Consider the following 22355-nt stretch of genomic DNA (forward strand, 5'->3'; position numbering starts at 1 on the left):
TAAGCTGACACGTCATCAATTACCTGCAGCTTCACTTCTAATGACTAGTGAATACAGCAGTCATAACGCGAAACCCTATGGTGAAAACAGTGCGTAGTAGCTAACATGTGTTGTAATTTAGAGAAGCTTTCAACATATAGGAATATTAAAATTAAAGGATTAAGTGAGGTTTACCAGAACATAAAAATAACACAACTTCTTGATCATGCTTAATTTATTTTATTAAAAAAATATAATGATTGATTACATAAGAGTATCCTACAGTCGTTCGTAAACTTGCAAACATGCCTGGGAACTGTTCGTTGGTATATTACATCTATTTCGATCATCATATCACCGATAAGACAGAACTTTGGCACCAATTTAATATCTAGAATTTTAAGGTTCTACTCTAGCCAATATTATCTTTAAAATATCTAATTTGTCATGAAATCTGTTATTTTTATAGGAAATACTTGGAAAGTTGTATCTACATTATAAAATAAATGCACCAATATTGGAATATGATTCGTCAAATCATTACTTTATTTGGAAGAGTATCGTGTTTCACCGTCATGTCACTAAACGGAAGTGACGATGCGGTGTTAATGGAATACTAGCTAGCCTAAGAAATCTCTACTTGCTCCAATGTTCAGAGTTCTATATATTTGAGATGGAAAATGATATTGACGAATCCGTAAATGCTTCTAACTTCAATAAGTCTTCTTAAATGTCTACATTAATTAGAATTTCATATAATGTAATATAACTATACCATCAGTAATGTAGCTATTAAGTCATTCAATTTGCAGTCACAATCCAGCACAGATCAGCCTTCCTTTGACACTCGTTGACAAACAGTTTGTTTATAGTTTAAATACAAAATTGTTCATAATACAAAAAAATCTTAATTCTAGTAAAAAATAAAATACTCGAGAATGGAAAACTTAAAATCAGTCGTTGGAATAAAAATTTCAATTTATACACGCAAATAATACTTATATAATCGGGGAATAACAAAATTATTGAAGATTCGCGTGGTGTTTTTCATAAAGAACATATTAAGTAAGTCATTATTTCAAAAGGTAATAACTAGATTCAGTTCGACTCGTATTGGACTATGCGTAGTAATAATATAAATGAAATGGCACAAGGGGACACATTAATTATTATAAAATCAGATCAACATGAGGCCACGATTGACAACCCGTTCTCCAGTACAGTCATGACATGAGCAATATCATGTACCCACTTTAGAACCCTGTCGCACTATCATATTTGACATTTAATGAGCCTTACGGTTCAATTTGTCAAAAAAGTTAATGTGACTTGGTTTCAAAGTGTATGCATATAAGTACTCGTGACCATACAAGCACACATGTGGTATCATAAGCAAGATAGAAACATACAATGATGTACATTATATATCTCCTGTAAATACTACAAGTGCGCATATACTTTTTCAACGACATGTCATTTATCGTCCCTTTATTACTACGTGTTACCGTGGAACAATTAATTAAGGACCAACAATGCCTATACTTCGATGCGTCTCTGCTTCGTCTGGTATCTCGATAACTTTCGGATCACCGCTCTATATAAAGTGACGCTTCGCCCTCCAGACATTCCTATTCCTATATTAATCTGTCCATGGTACTAAGATAGGTATAAAACTTGTGCTAAGACAAGCTTGCATATTAGGAATTTGTTTGTATACTAAATACATAACATTTATATTGCGTTTCCTTAATATCTACAGAGAGAAATCTATAATTTAATATATCGATATTTTCTGCTAAACATAATATTAAAGTTTATTCGAAAATAATACAGTAAATAAATGATAATATAATTAATTCACTTCAACTCGTTTACGTTTCGAAGTTATTGTCACAAATTATGAAAATCTAAAAGTATTGGCTTGAAGAGATTTGAACTACTAGGGCTTACCGCCACATCACACACAAACGTAGTCAATGACAGCATGTTGTAATCATTTCTGCTTAGAAGACATATTTATCGCCAATATTTAAGTATGAATGTGTGTAGCTCCTTACTTACTCAAAAACTGCTAAGCGTTTCCTGATTGATCATTATTACAAAATAGCTTTAAGGTCAACAGTTCATAAGCCTATATTTATGATTTCATTAAATACTTTTCTTTATTTCGTATCGTCAGAAAAAGCTCGGCAGTTCCAAACCCAAATATAAACAACGTAAATAGCTTCAAAGTCACATTTAGTTTCAACAATGGGTTACTTTCACTATTTGTATAGTCCAGTTTTTGTATACTTAAACATGTTAAGGTCCCTAAACTTATCGCCGTTGTAGTGCAGCGATTTCGCTAGCTAATGAATCAGCATCTTGGATATACGCCGTTCCTTCCTATGTTGACATTATTAAGATCTGTTCCCACTGAATAAAACGCTTTGTAAATATCTCGTACTCTTAAATTTGTTATTTTCTTCTTTGTATTGTATTTAGAATTAAGTTACTTTTCTTTTTTTTTAAGTCGATGGTTATATTCGCCTTTCTTTTTCATTTAGACATAAGTTTCATTAATGTATTGTTAATAAGATTGTAACTAACGTTTCTTTTTAAGCTGATGGCCATGTCGCCAAAGCTAAATAAATTAAAAAAAAAACGCTTTTCGTACCGCTGTGAATGATCGATTCCTGTGCGTGTCTGCATGGCTCCATTTCGATAAGATTGCACCCTATGGGTTCGCTGGATCTTCTTGGAGAGTCAAGCTTGTTTGGAGAGTCACAGCTAACTAGTTTCTAAATCCATTATCAACGTGAAATAAGAGCTAGTGTATGCCGAGATGCGGACACTACGTGGGTTAGTTAGGCGATACGTTTTGGGCCACGTTATCAGTAAAGTAGTGGCAGAGTGTAGTTACGTAGAGAGGCAGTATGGGATGGCGCGCAGGATGGAGTCCACCACCCCACACGCCGCCAGCCGGCCGCTGCTCGCGCCCCGCTGCAACAAACACACGTAACGTGTATAAACGTTACATTTACCCTAAAGTCCTTGACAACAAAAAGAAAAATGAACTATATTTTAAACTTGGTAATGATGCTGATTCCTGTACACACCATCTAATTTTAAGTTATACCTGTCATTTTCGTATTCGCTGAAAAATAAAGGGACGGGTAATCGACAGGCATAAAATTTATGGAACACGTCAATTTTATTGGCCCGACAGATTTAAGATGACAGCACACGTCAAACGGGTTGCATATGAGCGAGATGCCCATTTTATTTGCCCGGGTTATTCCTTCATTTTAAAAGTAACAGTCGTCAATCATCCGTCCCTTTCCTTTTCGGCGAATAAGAAAATGACGGGTATAACTTAAAATAAAATTAGGTGGTGTCTGCAGAAATCGGAGCCATTATCTTCGTTTTGTTGTTTTAACCTGTTTGTCATCCCGGGCATATAGAAATTGAATAAAACTTGAAGCTAGGGATCACGAAGTGATTTTTGTGATTATGTCCCCACCGGGATTCGAACGTAGGACCTCAGAATCGTAAGGCCAACGCTCAACCGCTGGCCCAGTGAGGCCGTTTCTAGAAAGTGTTTATCGTAATGTGTGGTACCTGGTGTGTGTGCGGGCACTATGCTGTGGTGGTGGCGCCGGCCGCCTGCAGCTGCATCTGTCGCTGCATCTGCTCCAGCATCTCCTGCATGCGACGCAGCTCCGCCTCCTGATGATATCACATACAATTATTACAGAACATATCGTTAAAACTTAGAAAGAGCAGGAGAGGTAGGAGAAGAAATAAGAAGGGGAGGAGAAAAGGTAGGGAGGAGAGGTAGATGGAGGAAGATGAGGCTGTTGAGGTGGGGTAGAAGGGTAAAGAGAAGGAAGAGAAGAAAAATGAAAGAGAGGGTTAGGAAGGGGAAGAGAAGGATGAAAGGTAGGTAATAAGGCCGCAATTATGCGTCTTCTGTCTTGCTTGTACACTGTTTTTTTCTTGTGTGATTGTGCAAAAAAGAGTTTTGTATTGTATTGTAAAGGTATGGGGAGGAGTTGGGAGGATTTAGATACGGAGACAGTCTATTCGAAGAATTGGCAAAGGGGGGCGGCGGCTTGAGATTATTTCTATGTATATGGATAACACTTACTTAGAAAGATAACACTTACCTTCTCCTGGAGCGCCCTCTCGCGTTCCGTTGGGTCCTCCGAGGAACCGTTGGTGATACCATTCGAGTCCGCTTCACTCAGTCCGCTCTCTGTAGACCTGCGTACGTAAATCATTCAATAATCAATATGTAGTGTGTACTTAATACTATACGTATACTTAATACCTATAACCTAATGTTGCATATAACCAATATCTATAAATGGATCAGTATTAAACGAACGTTCGATGTATTCGGTTGTTTCATTAATACAATACAACACCTCATGGCGACCCTGCCAGGATAATCCAAACGAACAAAAATGAATATTGAATATTGTGTGAATATTTTCCGCTAAAACTGGCAGAAATTCTACATGAAAATGTCGATTTTAAAATAGTCTCATTTGTGTAAGGTTGACTTTTCACCAAAGCGGAGATAAGAGGCCAAGAGCGGTGACGTGCGATCGACTAATCGTAGTGTGCGGGAGCGACCGAAAGGGACACTATGCTAAAACTCCTCAGTGCTTTCCATAGCCAGTATGTGAATATACCATCCTAGAAAATGTCATAACAAAAACGGAATGAAGGGTAATACTAACGTGTGACGCTTGGGCACTTGTCCGTTCCTGGCGAGGCGCTCGGAGCGGTAGTTCTCGTAATGCACCTCCTGCGTCACCTCCTGCAGGTCCTGCATGTGCGTGCTGCAACCACAAACACACATATGTTTTATACTTCCTAAGAGCCCCCAATTCATAATTAAAGAAAATTAAATCAAAAATGTCCGACTCTGACGGGACTTGAGCCTGCAGCTCTTGCCAAGCCGGAACGAGTGTGGCAACCATTACACCACCGGGTCCTCATCTTGTCCTTGTGAAATTTTCGAGTAAGCACGAGTTAGTGCTATGATAAAAAAGAAAACAAAACAAAAAACCCCCAATTATTACAACATTCGGCTAACGATCTAAAGGTAATGAGAAATTAAATCGAAAAAGTGACTCTGACGACAATTTCTTTAATTTATTTATTTATTTATTATTAATTTATTTCGAAAAAGGGACTTGAGCTTGCAACTCTTGTCAAGCCGAGACGAGCGTGTCAACCATTACACCATCAGGTCCTCATCCTTTTCTAAGGACATGTGCAATTTGGTCTATGCACGTCCTTCTAGGTCTTCCTCTGCCAGCCCTACTACCAACCTCGCTTTATATACTGCTTTCGTAATCCTACTATCCTTCATCTGCTCTGTGTCCAAACCAACATATTGATATATTATTACTAATTGTACTGAACTAGACGTTTTATTTAATAATAGTTCGCTATTGTATGACGCTAGGTAAGTATAGTTACATGAGCATGGTCCGGAGCTTGATGAAGTCGCAGTGGTCGGGGTTCTCGACCTCGACCACGCCCCACGGGTAGAGGCGGCCGCGCACGCGGCGCCCGCGCACCTCCAGCTGCTGGCCCGCGCCGCACACCGCGAACGGCACGGCCGCTTTCAGTTGCCGGACCTTTATGACACAATTCATTATTCTCAAAAAGTAACTAAGATCTAGTTTCCAAGTAGAAAAATAAGTTACTTCTTACGTTTAGAAAGTTCGCCTTTGCCAGACACATTCGAGCTCACAAGAGAAGAGACTGAGCCGTTGTCGGATACGACAAGGACTTTATACAGGATGTTAGTAACTTCGTAACGAATACTGAGAGGGATGTTTCAGACCATGATTCTGAGTTGATATCAAGTAGAATTTTCGACGGAGAATTCCACTTGATATTAACTTAGGATCATGGTCTGAATTAAGTTTTCGTTTCGTTTTCTGAATTAAGAACGAAGTTTTCGTTACGATGTCACTAACACCTTGTATACTTGACAACGAATTTCTATGGAATTCATGTGACAATACAAAAGCATGACTATGACGTCATCAATAAACGAGCAGAGCAAAACAAGCAGACAATCGTCGTATTCATTGATACGTCATCTCCCTAGCATTATCCCGTTTATCCACAGGGTCCGCTTAACTAACCTGAAGATTTGACAGGTCCGGTTTTTTACAGAAGCGACTGACTGTCTGACCTTCCAACCCGCGAAGGGAAAACCAATACAGGTTAGGACACATACCTCCGAAAGTACATTTCTCGGGAATGTGGGTTTTCTCAAGATGTTTTCCTTCACTGCTGAGCACGTGATAATCATTTATGATCCAAACATGAATTCGAAAACTGTGCTGGATTCGAACCTGCGACCTCAAAGCGAGAGGCAAGCGTTCTACCGGGCTACAATGGCTACCCAAATTAAAAAAATATGTATTGAGATTGATTCCTAAACATCTTAGGCTGGCTTCTATTTCTTGATTAGCATTATTATATTTTGAGCAAACCACATACGCCTATTCCCCATGAAACCACGCGATTTCACTTACTTGTTCCTTGTAGTCCTCGTCTTCGTCGCTATCGCAGTCCGGCAGCGGGTAGATCTTGATTCCTTCCCTTTCGATTTCCTCCATCACCTGATAGAAACCCAAAATTTATCATGTTAGAAAAGGCACTTCACACTCACATCACTAATTTAAGAGCCATGCTCTTGTCGGTGTAGCATTTTGGGATTAACTGTCTGAGAACTGATATTAGGCAGCTAAATTACTCAATTGTATAAAAATATTTTGTTTATTTTTTTAAAGAACGTCTAGGGCTGTGCCGAGGATTTTCTTGCAGCTTCTTTTCCCCGGCTATACAGGTTGTGAGAAGCTGCAGTAGTTTTACGCGGATGAGACGTTGTTATGTAAAAATTGACGATTCAAAGTGTAACTATGTTACCTACTGAATAAAGATATTTTTGAATTTGAATTGCAATGAATAACTGTATGTTACCCTGGTCTTGAGCCGCTGCACCTCCTTTTTGGTGAGGCAGTCGGCCTTCGCGATGACAGGCACGATATTCACCTTGTTGTGCAGTTGCTTCATGAACTCTATGTCCAATGGCTTCAACCTGACACATACAACATATTATATACTTTATCGCTGTAGAATAAGGAACAATACTACGTATAGATCAGCTACTCTCCGCTCCTTTCCTTATGAAAGAAAAGAAAATAAATACTTTTTAGGGTTCCGTAGCCTAATGGCAAAAAACGGAACCCTTATAGATTCGTCATTGTCTTCAATTCTATAGGCGTCAGACGTCACACACACATGCGCGTGTGTGATAATGTCAATGTGTACGTATTCTCTGTGTAAAATGAGATTTTTTATATGAAATGTCCGGGGTTTGCTTACACATAACAGCAGCCGCGGCATGGATTTCCTATCGCGCACCGCGAGATATATATCCCGGGTGTCGACCAATAGACTCAGCGAAAACTTAACACCGAATTTCCTCTTAGAAACCAAAACCCATTCTTTAACTATTGTGTCTGGAAATCTTGGCCGCAAGAGGTTATGGGCGACAAGCAATTATTATTGAAACTAATAAGCGAAAGAAAACAATAACAGACATAGTTAGGGTTCAAAATTCAATTGGTACCCATTCGTTCGTTGTCCATTTAACACTTTCAAGGAGACAACATCTACAGATTTCCTGATCCATGAAAGCAGTTAATAACTATTGAAAATTAGGTGAGACATATTAAGAGACTCTGGCGGCTCAATAATAACCGTGACACCAGCATGGATAGGGTCAGTCCTTGACCAACATCCACACGAGAGAAGATGAATATTTCGGTCAGCTCACAATACATTGCTGGCTACTCACCCATGTCCAAACGGCGATATGAAGTAGAAGCAGCAGTGGATGCGGTTGTCGACGATGTTGCGGCGGTTTAGGCCGCTCTCGTCGCGCAGGAACCGCTCGAACTGTTCGTCTATGTACTGGATTATGGACTGTGGACAAAATAACACCATCATTATATTATGTATTCATGCCTTATGGGGAGGGCAGACTTAACTAACACACAGGCATAAATACTGTAGGTGATGACCCATTGTTGTTTCTGATACTTTTTTTATAAAATAATGAGGGTTGATGAGGTTGGTATTACAGCTCATAGCCCACACGATAACAAAAAGAAGATAGTGGGTTTATCACCGATACACATAAATATATAAGATCAGGGATCACAGCTATTCCGAAATCACTATGGCAGAAAAAAATTACAACAAATTTAAAAAATGTATTACACACATATTTTTTTTTCTTTTTTCAATAAGACCGCTTTTGTGCCTCTCTGTAACTGTTACCATTATTTCTGTATCTTGTGTCCATTCTGCTCAATAAAGTATTTTATCAAATTAGAAAATAAATCAATTTAAGATCGAACGTGTTGAGAAAGTCAATTAGTATCGTGACTTAGCTACGGGTAACTTAAATTGTATCTATCACGCGATCAGAATATTACAAACTTTCAGCGATTAAAACTACATTACGACTAATTGAAATATTAATACGTTACAAGAAACAATATAGTCATCAAACCGAAGCGAAGCGGTTAGTGATCGGGCTGGCTGAGAAAGACCTAGAAGGACGTACATTGACCAAATTGAAAATGTCCTTGGAAAAGGTTTAGTACGATCTACACTGATCCGACTTGTATGAAACGATTGATCTTCTTCTTATCGTGTGGGTTGTGAGGTGGAATACCTGCCTCATCAACCCTGGTGTCAGGATTATGATGGAGCCGCCAAAGGCCCCTGACATGGCTCACGTAACGATTACTCATTTACATTAGTAAATAGTAACCGGGACCAACGGCTTAACGTACCTTCCGTAGCACGGATCATCTTACTTTCGGACAATCAGGTGATCAGCCTGTAATGTCCTAACCAAACTAGGGATCACAAAGTGCTTTTTGGGATTCGAACCCGGGGCCTCCGGATCGTGAGTCCAACGCTCAACCACTGGACCACAGATGCCGTTAAATGATTGATGAATGTGGAGGAAGCAAGATAAATATGTCAGGATCGAAGCAAATGGAATTCCATAGTCTCTACTTATCCCGGTGGAAAATAGGCGTGATTTCATGTTTGTATATAATCATCGTTAATTTCCATCGTCAAACTTAAGAGTACCTTTCAGATCGCGCCCAGTGTAAAACATACTCTAATTACCAGCGGTCGTATATTCGGGCGCCTAACTTCATAAAAGCTATGAAAGTCTGGAAGTGGTTTCTTCAAACAATATATTTTGATTATAAAAAACCCAAAAAAGATGATGAGATGATGATGGTGATTTTGATGAGATGGGTTAAAAGGTTAACGCCGTGTCTTATAGGGAAGTCAAGGAATTGGCCTTTCAAATTCAAATTCAAAACAATTTATTTCGGATAATACGTATACATCCATAATTTGTTAGTAACAATGCACTTACTTACTAGGTTAGTTAACAATCAAATTAAATATTAAAGTGTTAGTAACAATGAAACTTAATTCTATGTTAGTAGTACAACACCTATATAATAACACACTATCATTATTTATCATAAACTAAACCTTTGATAAACTGGAATGGAAAATGCTACACCGACAAGGGCGTGGCTCTTAAATTGATGATGATGACAAAAAAACCCGAGATCGAATAAAAGACCAGGTCGATCGAGTTATGACGGTTTTGGTTTATTTGTCGGAATACCTTCTATGCTGCAACTGGGGGAGAATAAAAAATGTAGAACACGTTGAGCTCGTCTTTCCGGGTATGTCGTTTACGTTTACGACACATTTTCGACGGGTTTTTACATGACAGTGGGACTGAGAAGGGACACATCCCTTCTAACATGATGGACAGCTGTTATGGGCGATGGGTTGATCCCTTATCACCATAATTGAAATTCAAAATAATCTTTATTCCGTAGGTAATATAGTTGCACTTTGAATCGTCACTTTATACATAACGGACGTCTAAAACTACTACGGCTTCTGGGAAAATAAGCTGCAAAAAAGAACTCATAAGGTTCATCATATCCATCTTAGAACTTGGTATTAACCATGGCTACAAGTTGTCTTTGATTACTTGTGGCTCTACCCACGCTATTAGGGATTACGGGCGTAAGTTATATATGCGTGTAGTGTATGTTGTAGGTTTCCTTATAACAAATTATCAATTTAAACTATCGGGTTTTTTTTAATACAAAAGTGCTATCCATATTAGTCGAACAGCACAACTTTAGGTAAATAAACGCATGAATATCCGATCACTGCTAACAATCAATACATGCGGACGACTTCACGGGTGGAAAGTTAGTTCTACATAAATCTGAATACAACATTATCCAACAACGTTACGCGTAGTTGAACACCTTTCTTTCAATGGAAATTGAGTCACATTCAGAGATGATTAGTCATATGAGATACTAAATATACTAAATACTCAGGCCAACTAATGAGTCACACATAACTTTGGTATCACTGTCAACTGGTAACAGTATGCGTTACCGCCAGAAGGTGATTTTTTGAATAAGAAAACGAATTTTCATTATAATAGGTAGTCAAATCAGTTACTTTTTAATAAACGTTAAAACGCGGAATTACTTTGGAATTTGTATGAAAAAGCAACCTGTGACGTAATAAAAAAACATGACAAAATGTCGCACTTATTAAAATTCATAAATAAGTTAAATAGAAAAAAGAAAGAAGAAATAGCGAGGCTAACGCTCCAACTGCAGACCACGGAGGCTGTTGTGCCTTATAAATAACAGACAAATATATTTCTTTAACTACTGTTGACGACAGGTCGACATGGCAATCGGGGCATGAGGTGAGCCGCGGAGGCGGGGTCGCCCCGCACACCCGCACAGTCTCCGCGGCGTCTTAGTCTTAGTGTCGCACGAGTCCGTATCGACCACGTTTATCGATTATAATCTCGCTCACATAATTTATTACTATTGTGTTTTAAAAATGGCTACGGTTGCATCTTCGTCGCGTGTTCAAGCAAAAAAAATCAATAATTCACTCTCAAGCTCGAGAACTAGCTAGAAAAGTGTTAGAAAATTGTGACATTGAACGGAAAAATAATTGTTACGTTAGATTCTTTAAGTTTTTGTAGCGATACGTTAGATGATTCAGATGAATAAATATTAACTTAAATGAAAACGTGGTATTATTTTATTCACATTTTGTTACATACATAATAAAAATATATCGATATTGAAAACGTCACGTCACTAGAGAATTGCCATGTCGACCTGTCGTCTACATTACATCGACTTCGGAAATTACAAATTTGATACTAGATCCCACAATGGAGCAACCACAATGGGGCCTTTGACGGCTCAATAGTAACCCTGACACCAGGGTTGATGAGAATGAACAACAACATAAAAATTTTCAGTTCTGAGAATGGAGGGTGCTCTATACTACTAACGATTGATTGACGTTAGGGTTCCTGTTATGTATAACATACTGTTATTTTGTCAACTATACAATAATAACGCAATAACAACATGTAGTTATTTAGAATATTTATATTAAATATCTCGTCTTCAATATTTCCACAACTTAGCGTAATACAAACGGAACAAGAAGTGTGTGGTGATCAGTATCGTCTTACTGGGCACTTGAAGGTCACAAGAATGATTGGCTCTGAGGTTAATTCAATAATTACATCTAGTTAACATTGACGTTGGGAAATCCTTTCCTTAGTAAATAGCAGAGATATTCGGGAGCTCGGTAACCATAACCGAAACTACCGGATATCCGATATAAAAAATCATCCGTAACCGTCACTGAATCCGGTTTAATAATCATTCTTATATCCGTATCCAATCCGTATCCGAAATTTCAAATCCATAACATCCCTGGTAAATAGAAAGTCATATTATGACAAAGGTGCTTCTGTACCCGAGACTTCTTCCGTGCTTCAGAAGGCACGTTAAGCGGTTGGTCCCGGTTACTACTTACTGATGGAAGTACGTAGTCATTACTTGAGTCGCGTCAGGGGCCTTTGGCGGCTCAATAATAACCTTGACACCAGGGTTCAAGAGGTTGGTCATCCACCTCCCAACCCACACGTTAGAAGAAGAAGTATCCGAAACTGGGGCTTAGAGTTTAGGGGATCCTTTATACTACTAGTCCTCACTCAAGAAGAAAAAATCTGTCGCCATTAATGACAACTATAGTTAACTTGCTATAGTTGTCATTAATGGCGACAGATTTTGGAAGATGGTTGGAAGACCGATCGCAAGTTAGAGAGGGAAACAAAAAAGTTACTTACGCGGAAACAGTCGGTGTTATCGATGGCGTCGCCGTACCCCGGCGTGTCTACCACGGTGAGGCGCAGCTTCACCCCGCGCTCCTCAATCTCAACCGTCGACGCGTCCAGCTTCACTGTCTGGTTCGTCTTCTCTGTGAACCAAGTTTTTCTACGTTTACATTCTCCTCACTTCTGCGAAAGTGGGTGTCCACTCTAGTATGTTAAAAGGGCACACGTCCTGTCCTACCACCGGTATTCAAACTGTCGCAGGCCGTCGCTCTCCTAAGCTGGCGGTTTTCATGAGGAAAGTCAACGAACAATACATTCGCCTACTGGTAGACTTTTTTTCCAGAAGGTGCAAAGATAGAGCATTGCTGTTAAACAAAAGAAAGTACTCGTATAGGGCTATATTTTCCGCATTTAGACACATTAACTACAAAGTACTTCAAGAGTCACACTTTCTTAAATCTTAAGGTCTTTAAAAAGCCATTATTTTCTCTTAGAGATTTGATATTGTTTACAAATTATTATGATCATTAGTCATATGCATTATTACTGGTTACATAACATACAGTATAGTAAACAAAGGCCATTATAATTCTTATTTTGATCTTGAATATTTCATTCATCACCTTTCAGGTCAATAGTTATTTCTAAACAGTATACCTATCTAGAAACAATTCCATTTTATTACTAGTGGTCATCTACAACTTCAACTATATTATGTAGGTATCAATATAAATTGTATAGGCTATATTACTGGGAAGTTTGGTGTCGCGAGTATTCGGAAGCCGCAACTACCAGGGGATTTGGATGATGCGGAGCAGAATCGAAAAAACGTTTTTAAGCTAATTTGACCCATTGGGCAATAGTTGGCAGACCTAGGTCCATGGTGGATTTTCATTGCGAAGGAACCACGCTACTGTGGTTCCGCATGAAACGATTTTGTATTACCTGTAGACGGTGGATTTAAGAGGGACTCGCGTGAGCGATAACTACGCCTGCATAGGTCATGATGTAAGTTGTGTAGATTTTCACCTTAATCCTAAAGGGTAATTTACTACGCTTGTTAAGGAGCCAATGAAGTAGGCCCATTACAAATGCGGCGCGATCATTGATATGGGCCTTGAAAGTTAGACGTCTATCTAATACTACACCGAACTCCGCCACGGTGGTCAGTTTTAACTCGGTAAAACGAGTTAAGGCTGGCTAAAGTGCCGGTCCCAAGCCCGGGTAAAGGAGGAGGGCACGGGAGCGCATTGCCATTATCCTTGTGACAATGACAATGTGACCCCACCCATATCCCACTACCCCTCCCACCTCCCATCCTCTTACATCCTTTCCGCTATTCCTGGAGGAGTAAACCTCGACCCCAAAAATCCCCAACCCAAGGTGTCATCCGTACCGTGCCGAGGGGTGCGTGGCTGAGGGGGTGCTCAGTCTCAAACGGAGGGGCTCCGATACCAGGCGACCTCGGAGTCATCGTCAGTCGCCTTACCTCTGCAAGCGGGGCTCTGCAGGGGTGGACCTTCCCTTCCCTAGCTTCTCGTGGGAACTATATGGAGTTCGAAAATTTGCTGAGTAGTTTTACCCAGATTTTAACCGGAGAAGTGTCCATGGACCCTTCTTCGGATGTGATCCCCGGGCCATCTGAGGCCAAGGATCACACAGCTACCCGGGAACCCTCTGGGAACCCGGAGAGCGACATGGTGGACCTGCCCATGGAATCGGTGGAGGATTCGTCCAAAACCGACACACGGACAGACCAGGGCTCAACGGGGCCCAAACCCCCCCCTAAAAAACACAGATCAGGGGCAGAAAAGCGGAGGTATGCCTTGTGGCTCAAGCTTGGGCTACCGAAGGCAGAGGCCGCTAAAAGGTGTGTTCGTCCGCTCGCTGAATTCCCGGAGTTCAGGCAGAAAGCCTCAACTGGGGGGGAGACCCCAGGGTCTCAGCAGCGGACGGACAAGAGGCCCCGATCAACCGAGACCTCCCCGCTGGATCAACCGCAACGGAAGGCAGCGAGAGGTCAAGACGAGGGCACCAAGCCTGCTCCGGCGTATGCTGAGGTCGCTGGGTCCTACAAAGTTGGTGTAATCAACAATGCAGGGCCCATGACTGAGGCTCAGTTGGGGCAGGTTCAGGTGGCCATCGCTGATAGGATACCACACGTGGAGAGTGAGGATGTGGTCAGGCCGGTGTTTGCTGGCTGCTCTGCCAGGCAGGGATGGCTATGCCTGACCTGTCAGGATAGGGCGACCAAGGATTGGCTGGAGAATGTCGTTGGCTCAATCGTGCCTTGGGAGGGAGCATCACTGAGTGTGGTGGGAGAGGATGCCCTTCCCAAGCCAATCATTATAACCGGTTGGGTCAACGACGCCAGGACTGAGTCGAAGGTCTTGTGCGGAAGGTTGGCCGTCCAAAATAAGGGGATGGGCTGTGACCGCTGGAGGCTCCTCAATTGCAAGGCGGAAAATGGCGGGCGCACTCTGTGCTTTGCCATCGATGCCAGCGCATTGAGGAAGCTTCAGCTACGCGGTTATAAGCTAAACCTGAATTTGACAACGGTCACCTTCCGCGCCAAGATCCCGAAGACTGGGATGGTTCAGGATGACGGGTTGGCAATGCCGGAAAGCGCGGGCGACAAAGAGGGCGGAATACTGTCCTCCACGTCCACTGCGCGGGTAGCCACTCCTCCTGAGCCATCCGAGTCGGACGGAGCCGTGGGGAGTATGGTACAAGTCGCCCCCACCGTAGTTAAGGAGCCAAGTCCACCGGCTCCATCAACCTCAACGGGTTCCGTATCCTGGCTGCGCCCCGCACAGACGGTGCAGGCCATAACCCGTGGAGGCAGTAGAGGTGGGGTCGCACAGCGACACCCACAACGCGGTGCCTCGAGTGCCAGATCCAGGGGTGGACGAGGTGGTGCCCCTAGGGCTCGTGGCATTCGAGGTCGAGGAGCTGGTGCCGCGACCAGAGGAAGGCCTGCACAACTGCCCTCCCTGGCAAGCGAGCACAGTAGCAGGAAGGCTGCTCGCAACCCGTTTAATTCCTTCCCCAACCTCCCCCCCCCCCGACCCTAAGAACACTTTTAATCTTCCCGACCCATCCTTTCCCTTTCGGACCCTTCACCCCTCCTATTCCTTCTCACCCTATATATACTTATATAATAAGATATATATTATACAATATATATATATATATATATATATATATATATATATATATATATACATATATATTTTTAAAAAAACCATTCCCAAATATAATATGTTCAAAGTCATTCAAGTAAACCTTCACCACTCAAAGGCGGCTACCGCCGCCCTAAACCAGCACCTGCAACAGGTGGGTATGGACATGGCTTTGATCCAAGAACCGTGGATCAACAAGAACACGGTCATGGGGCTCAATACCTCAGGTAAGTTACTATATAATGTTGGAGGCGTAAGGCCTAGAGCTTGCATAGTCTTCAAGAAAAATGTTAATTTCTTACCTATACCTTATCTGTGCACAGATGATTTAGTAGCTGCCTACGTCGCTCTCCCAAGACTAAATGGAGCCAGGCTGGTTGTCTGCTCGGCTTACCTACCAGGAGAGACGCCAAACCCATCGATGCAGCTGGCTGCCCTCGTAGAGTATTGCGAAGACCAGAAGGTACCACTCCTCATTGGGTGTGACAGTAACGCGCACCATACTGGGTGGGGGAGTACCAATACCAATCCACGAGGTGAGGAACTATTCTCATTTATTATGTCCAATAACCTTGAAATAATAAATTCGGGCTGTGTTCCTACTTTTGTAACAAGGGCCCGACAAGAGGTACTGGACATTACACTTTGTTCAGAAAGGTTCGCCAACCATATAAAGGGATGGCACGTATCGGATGAGGCATCGCTTTCTGACCACAGGTATGTAAGGTTTGATATCACTTTAACCTTGGAGAAAACAGCAGAAGCGTACCGCGACCCGAAGACAACAGACTGGGAAGGCTTCAGAGCCTCCCTACGGCAGGAGCTGAGCAGGCCTTATGGGCAGATCAGATCCCCGGAGCAGATCGAGTCAGCGGTGGGGACAGTAAGGGAAGGACTCCTAAGGGCCTACCAGGACAACTGCCCTCTAAAAACAACGTCCACGAACAGGAAAGTACCATGGTGGAACAAAAAACTAAGTGGCCTACGATCAGAAGCCAGGGTTCTTTTTAATAGGGCCAAGAGTAACAAGGACTGGGACTCTTACGCAAAGGCCCTAACTGGCTTCAACAAAGAACTGAGGAGGGTAAAGAGGAGATCTTGGAGAAAATTCTGCGAGGAAATAAAAGGTACCCCTCACATAGCAAGACTCCACAAAATAGTATCCAAAGCCCCTCCATCCCATCTAGGTTTCTTGAGAAAACCCGATGGGATCTTTACCGGGTCCGCGGAAGAAACACTCAAACTACTAGCGCAGGTACACTTCCCCGGGTCCTCCCCGACAAACCATCTAGGATGCACTCCAGGGACTAGGCCCCCCAAAGCCAGGAGACCACGCACTGAGGACTGGAGGAGAGCATCGTTGGTAATTAGACCTCAGCAGGTAGAGTGGGCGATCGACAGCTTCAAGCCCTACAAATCCAGCGGGGTCGATGATATTTTCCCTGCTCTACTGCAGCAAGGTAAGAACATCATCTTGGGAACTGTGGTCAAAATCTTCAGAGCGAGTCTTGCCTGGGGATATCTGCCCAGCCTATGGCGACAGGTAAAGGTGATCTACATTCCCAAAGGAGGGGATAAGGACCCATCACAACCAAAGTCATATAGACCAATAAGTCTTACCTCCTTCTTACTGAAGACAATGGAAAAGGTAATTAATATACATATTAGGGACACATTCATAAAACTAAATCCCCTACATGTAAGGCAACATGCATACCAAAAAGGTAAATCAACCGAGTCGGCACTTATGGAACTGACTGATCGTCTGGAAAAGGCAATCGAGGACAAGGAAATTGCCCTATGTGCCTTTCTGGATATTGAGGGCGCTTTTGATAACACCTCTACAGAGGTCATGATCCGGAGCATGGAAGCCCGCAACATTGACAGTACAACGGTAAACTGGGTAGAGTCAATGTTGACAACAAGGATAGTAAGAACGAAGCTCATGGACACAACCCTCGACCTGAAGGTTGCTCAGGGCTGCCCCCAGGGCGGAGTCCTGTCACCCTTACTTTGGTCCTTGGTAGTTGATAGTCTACTTAGCGAGCTAAGTTCCGCGAAATATCATACTCAAGGGTACGCGGATGACTTGGTGGTTACTGTAGTAGGTAAGTGCCCTTACACAATCTCAAGTCTCATGCAATCAGCATTCAAAAGAATTGAACGGTGGTGCTTAGAGTTCAAACTATCAGTTAACGCGAGCAAAACCGTAGTCGTTCCTTTCACAAACATGAGAAAGCTCGACAAACTCAGACCTCCTTACCTTTTCGGAAAACAAGTAGGCTTCTCTAGCGAGGTTAAATATTTGGGATTGACCTTCGATCAAAGGCTTACATGGTCACAACACATAGGTAGTATCACAAGAAAAGCCAAATCTGCAATAGGCACCTGCAGGCGCCTAGCTGGTTCAAGATGGGGCCTTAAACCTAAGGCCATGCTTTGGCTCTACACTGCTGTGGTGAGGCCTATGCTCGCGTACGGCTGTGCAGCATGGTTCAAAAAGGCATCTATTGGAACCTACATTTCGGACCTAACCAGCGTCCAAAGAATGGCTTGTATGATAATAACGGGAGCTATGTCGTCCACACCAACCTTAGCAATGGAGGCGGCACTAAACCTGCCTCCACTCCATCTCTACATAATCGGGGAAGCTAGAATAGCTATGCTCCGAGCTAAGGAAAGGGGTAAGACGACATGGGGATCAACTGTCATGAGAAAGCTCAAAGAGGACCTTATGACTGACCCGGTCATGGCGATGCCCTCAGACGTCATGGTCGGGACTCATAACTTTGTGAGGTACTTCAAGGTGGTAATACCAGAGAGAGAGGAGTGGTCTGGAACTGTACCCTCGCCCTTTCCCAGTGCTGATCGGGTGTGGTTTACCGACGGCTCTAAGCGAGACGGGCTCTCAGGGGCGGGTGTATACGGAGGGTGCCCCAAGCGAAGGAGGGTGACCAGCATGGGGGCGCACGCCACAGTTTTTCAGGCCGAGATGTATGCCATCATTGATTGTGTGCACCAAAATTTGGGGAACACAAACAGTAACATTCTCATACTGTCGGACAGCCAGGCTGCCCTTAAGGCGGTGGCGGCGTCTGAAGTAGACTCATTACTCACTCTAGAGTGTATTGATAGTCTGAACAAGTTGGGGGCCTCAAACTCGGTAACACTAGGCTGGGTCCCAGGGCACTCTAACATTAAGGGCAATGAAATTGCTGACGAACTCGCAAGAGAGGGATCGGGCACAAGTTTAACCGGACCCGAACCCTTCTGCGGGATCTCGAAAAGCACCTCTAGATATCATCTGGGGGTGCGACTAGGAAATGAATCCAAGAAATTTTGGTACAACTCAGTTGGCCTAAATCATTCAAAGCAGCTGATTAGACCTTTTTCTAAGAAATTATCATCAAAAATCCTTACTCTCACTAGGGGGCAGGTTAGGTTGTTGATACGGGCCCTCACGGGGCATTGTAGACTCAATAAGCACCTACACAGAATGGAGCTGACCGAGTCTCCTCTATGCAGATTCTGCTTAGGGGAAGATGAGACGCCACTACATCTGCTATGCAGCTGCGAGGCTCTCATACATAGTAGAAGCCGTACACTTGGGGGCCACATAATGGACCCCCAGGAAGTCATGGAGCTTTCTCCCAAAAAGACGTTGGATCTATTCGAACGGATCGGTCTAGAGGAGGATATTTAAATGTAGGGACTTAGGGTCACAATAGATCTGTCAAGGTCGCAGTGACCCCGCGGGCTGCATTCGGTCCGGCCCTCACAACTTTCAAATAATAATAATAATAATACTACACCGAGATATTTGACTTGCTCCTCCCAAGGGATCGGTTTGCCAAACATCTTGATGACTTTAAATTGACGGCGTGACCAATTATGACCTCCCTTCTCACCAGCTATGTTTAAGTACCAAACTTTTGCTTAGTAGGATTTTCTCTGTTACTTACCAATGGCATCAGGGATCACTCGTTCAGGGTAGAGATCAGTAAGGAATAGGGAGTTGACGAGAGTCGACTTGCCCAACCCGCTTTCGCCAACCACCATCAATGTAAACTCGAATCCTTTCTTCACCGACTTGCGATGGACCTGGTTCGGCAGATTCGCAAACCCGACGTACCCTGGCGTCTCCAGGTTTGAGAACTGAAAACGATTTTTATAATAACTTATCTACTTAAATCTAAATATATAAAAGGAGAAACTGACTGACTGACATATCAACGTACAGCCTAAACGGTTTAACGTAGGCACTTGAAATTTGGAAAGGACGTAGCTTAGGTACAGTGGAGGTGCACTAAGAAAGGAATTCCCGAAATTCCCACGGGAACGAGAATTAGCGGGAAAATCCTTTTGTATGAAAAATCTAAACCGCTTAAGTTAGACGCTTGAAATTTGGCATGCAGGTAACTTAGTAAACTTAAAGTTTAGTTGCAACAGGCTATTGCAATATTCCCACGGGAACGGGAGTTAGCGGGAAAAAAACATTTGTATGAAAAAATCTAAACCGCGTAAGATACCTAGATACACGCCACGCGGACGAAGTCGCGGGCAAAAGCTAGTAAGTAATCTATAATGCGATCCTATTTTTAGGGTGTACAGCATCAATTAGGCTGGTTGAAGTCATGGTGTTAGAAGACCAGGTATGCTCAAAACTGACAGCTAACATTTCAAGGTTAGCCCAGCTGACGTCATCCAACCCTGCGATGCCATTTCGTAAAAAATAAATTACCCACGTCCAATGTTTTCAATTTACTTTGCAAGGATTTTTTGTACTTTTAGTAAAAGATTTACGTACAGTTTTAATGATTTTCATATAATAATATGAGACAAATAATAGTACTTAACTACATTAGTCAGTAATTCACTTAATTTTCAATAATCAAATTAACGTCCTTGGAATATTGGAGATACCAATTGAATGGTAACACTTACGTCATCAATGGGCTAGCAATGGGTCTTCTTATACCATGGTTGAAGTGACCCAGCTATTTCTGCCGGGTCTGCATGACAACCGCACCGCGCGCGGCGCAAATTATATCAAGCGCTTCGAGCAATAGCCGTTTGACGTCCATCTACGTAGATAGCATTCGTATCGTTCATTGGTCGAAGCGTTCAATATAATTCGCGCCGCGCGCGGCGCGGTTGTTATGCAGACCTGGCTGGTATCACGCAAAATAGGCGCTCAGAGGTCGAGTTGCGGAAAACGGCTCGCGAATACCAATAGGACGTAAACCTACATATATTCACCTAGTTAGGTACTACTACTTAGTAAGGAAACAGGTTTTCATAAATGTGAGATGCTAAAGATATGTACCACTTAAGTATATATACCTACCTACATAAACACACGCCCGTAATCTCTAATGGGGTGGGCAGAGCCACAAGTAATCAGAAGACAACTTACAACCACTTTTGATATGAGGTCCTAAATGTCAGGTAAAAAGTTTTAAGATGGCCATAGAATGTAAATGTAATCCCTCTGTGGGTTATTTATGATACAGCCAGAGAGATAAGTATATCCTCTTCTTTCTTCCTGGGTGTATCATAAAAAACCCTCAACAGTTGTTTTATGTTTTGTACAGCACTATACAACTTCTTTTCAGCAAGAAGTGGAACACTAAATAAGCACATAGAAAAGAATGAATGAGACATTAACAGAAAATAAAGATAAGTAAATTACCACCATGTTGACTGTCTTTAATGAGCACATTGACAAATGTCGGCAGGATATGATAACTGTGTAAATGAGATAACGCTGTCCTACATGGAACCAGGAGTACACCACAATATTTATTACTGACTTTCACTAGACACTATACTTTGTAACTGCAAATAATATTTCACTCAGGAATCTCCATATCAAAGCCTACGGATAAAAAGATCAGAAATGATCATCAGCGATCCTAAGAGTGTGCTTGTAAGTCCTAAAAAAATGCCTGCAAACTTCCTAAATTAAAATCGTCACTTCATAAGTTTATCATAAAAAGACAAATTTCAAATCATCAAATACAAGCCACTGGGTCACATCCCATCTGTAAAGTAATCAAACATATTTATTCTTCTTTGTATTGTGGGTACATAAAACACTGATTAATCACTAGATGCAGTACACAACTCTAGGTTGAAAGTAACCTGGACCTGGACAGAATATTTAAGTGTGAAAAGAGAGCCCACTAATAAACCATAACTTGCCAACTACAGAAAATTGGTAGGTATGTAGATTAATTAACGAATTTGAATCACTTTTTTTCGGAGAAAGTATAATAGGAGACTGAATCAAATAGATTGTTCATAGTCCAGCAAAGGACTGAAGTTTATTGAAAAATATACCAAAAGAATTTTTAAACAGTGACATACATCCTGTAACTGTATCGGGCGTCGTATCGAGAGCTATAGCGCCGGCACGCATAACAAACAATCGCGTTATAAATAGCTACACGCTCCGAATGCCTACAAGTAAACCACTGACTCACTTTCTTATTTACTGCTGAACTAGACATTTTTAATAGGAATGTTCAATACCAAACCACAACTAAACCGTCTCGCATCTACAATAGACATGGTGATAACTTAAAAATCATAAGAAAATCAACAAATTACTTACGTTTTTGTTCGCTGTGTCACTGGACATTTTGAATCTCTCTACACACGAAAGTCACAAAATAATCGTTATTTTGCAGTTCCTAACTGCAGCTTACTCTAATTTTTAATACTATACAGTGACAAGATATAAAATTGGTTTAAAATTGACTATATGTTGAAATCAGAAAGAAATCGTTCAAGCAAGCAATTCCACTGACGTGCACTGAAAGTTTTTTTTTTGGTTTTTTTTTCGGTCACTCTGCAAAACTAGAGGTAGGTTGGGTAGG

General features: G+C 42.0%; 1 protein-coding gene across 1 annotated transcript; it reads right to left on the reverse strand.

Moving 5' to 3' along the window:
• Positions 1-196: 196 nt before the first annotated feature.
• LOC126376024 (septin-1) lies at positions 197-22299 on the reverse strand. Its single transcript, XM_050023179.1, has 11 exons — positions 22091-22299; positions 19437-19629; positions 12305-12435; positions 7856-7983; positions 6976-7093; positions 6528-6614; positions 5455-5615; positions 4707-4808; positions 4128-4224; positions 3580-3687; positions 197-2961 (listed from the first exon to the last, which is right to left on the reverse strand). Exons 1-10 carry the CDS (start codon positions 22115-22117, stop codon positions 3598-3600), a joined length of 1134 nt encoding a protein of 377 aa, XP_049879136.1. The 5' UTR covers positions 22118-22299; the 3' UTR covers positions 197-2961; positions 3580-3597.
• Between the last annotated feature and the right edge of the window lie 56 nt (positions 22300-22355).

Source organism: Pectinophora gossypiella, chromosome 20 (genome assembly GCF_024362695.1).
Source record: "Pectinophora gossypiella chromosome 20, ilPecGoss1.1, whole genome shotgun sequence".
Lineage (NCBI taxonomy): Eukaryota > Metazoa > Arthropoda > Insecta > Lepidoptera > Gelechiidae > Pectinophora > Pectinophora gossypiella.

Bases quoted from the DNA above. Each gene is read 5' to 3' on its own strand.
- LOC126376024 (XM_050023179.1), bottom strand. From the start codon at position 22,117: ATGTCCAGTGACACAGCGAACAAAAAC. The intron at 5,616-6,527 runs GTAAGTGAAATC...TGTGTCATAAAG, and splicing joins ACGAGGACTACAAGGAACAA to GTCCGGCAACTGAAAGCGGC. The intron at 4,809-5,454 runs GTAACTATACTT...TTGTGGTTGCAG, and splicing joins AAGCTCCGGACCATGCTCAT to CACGCACATGCAGGACCTGC.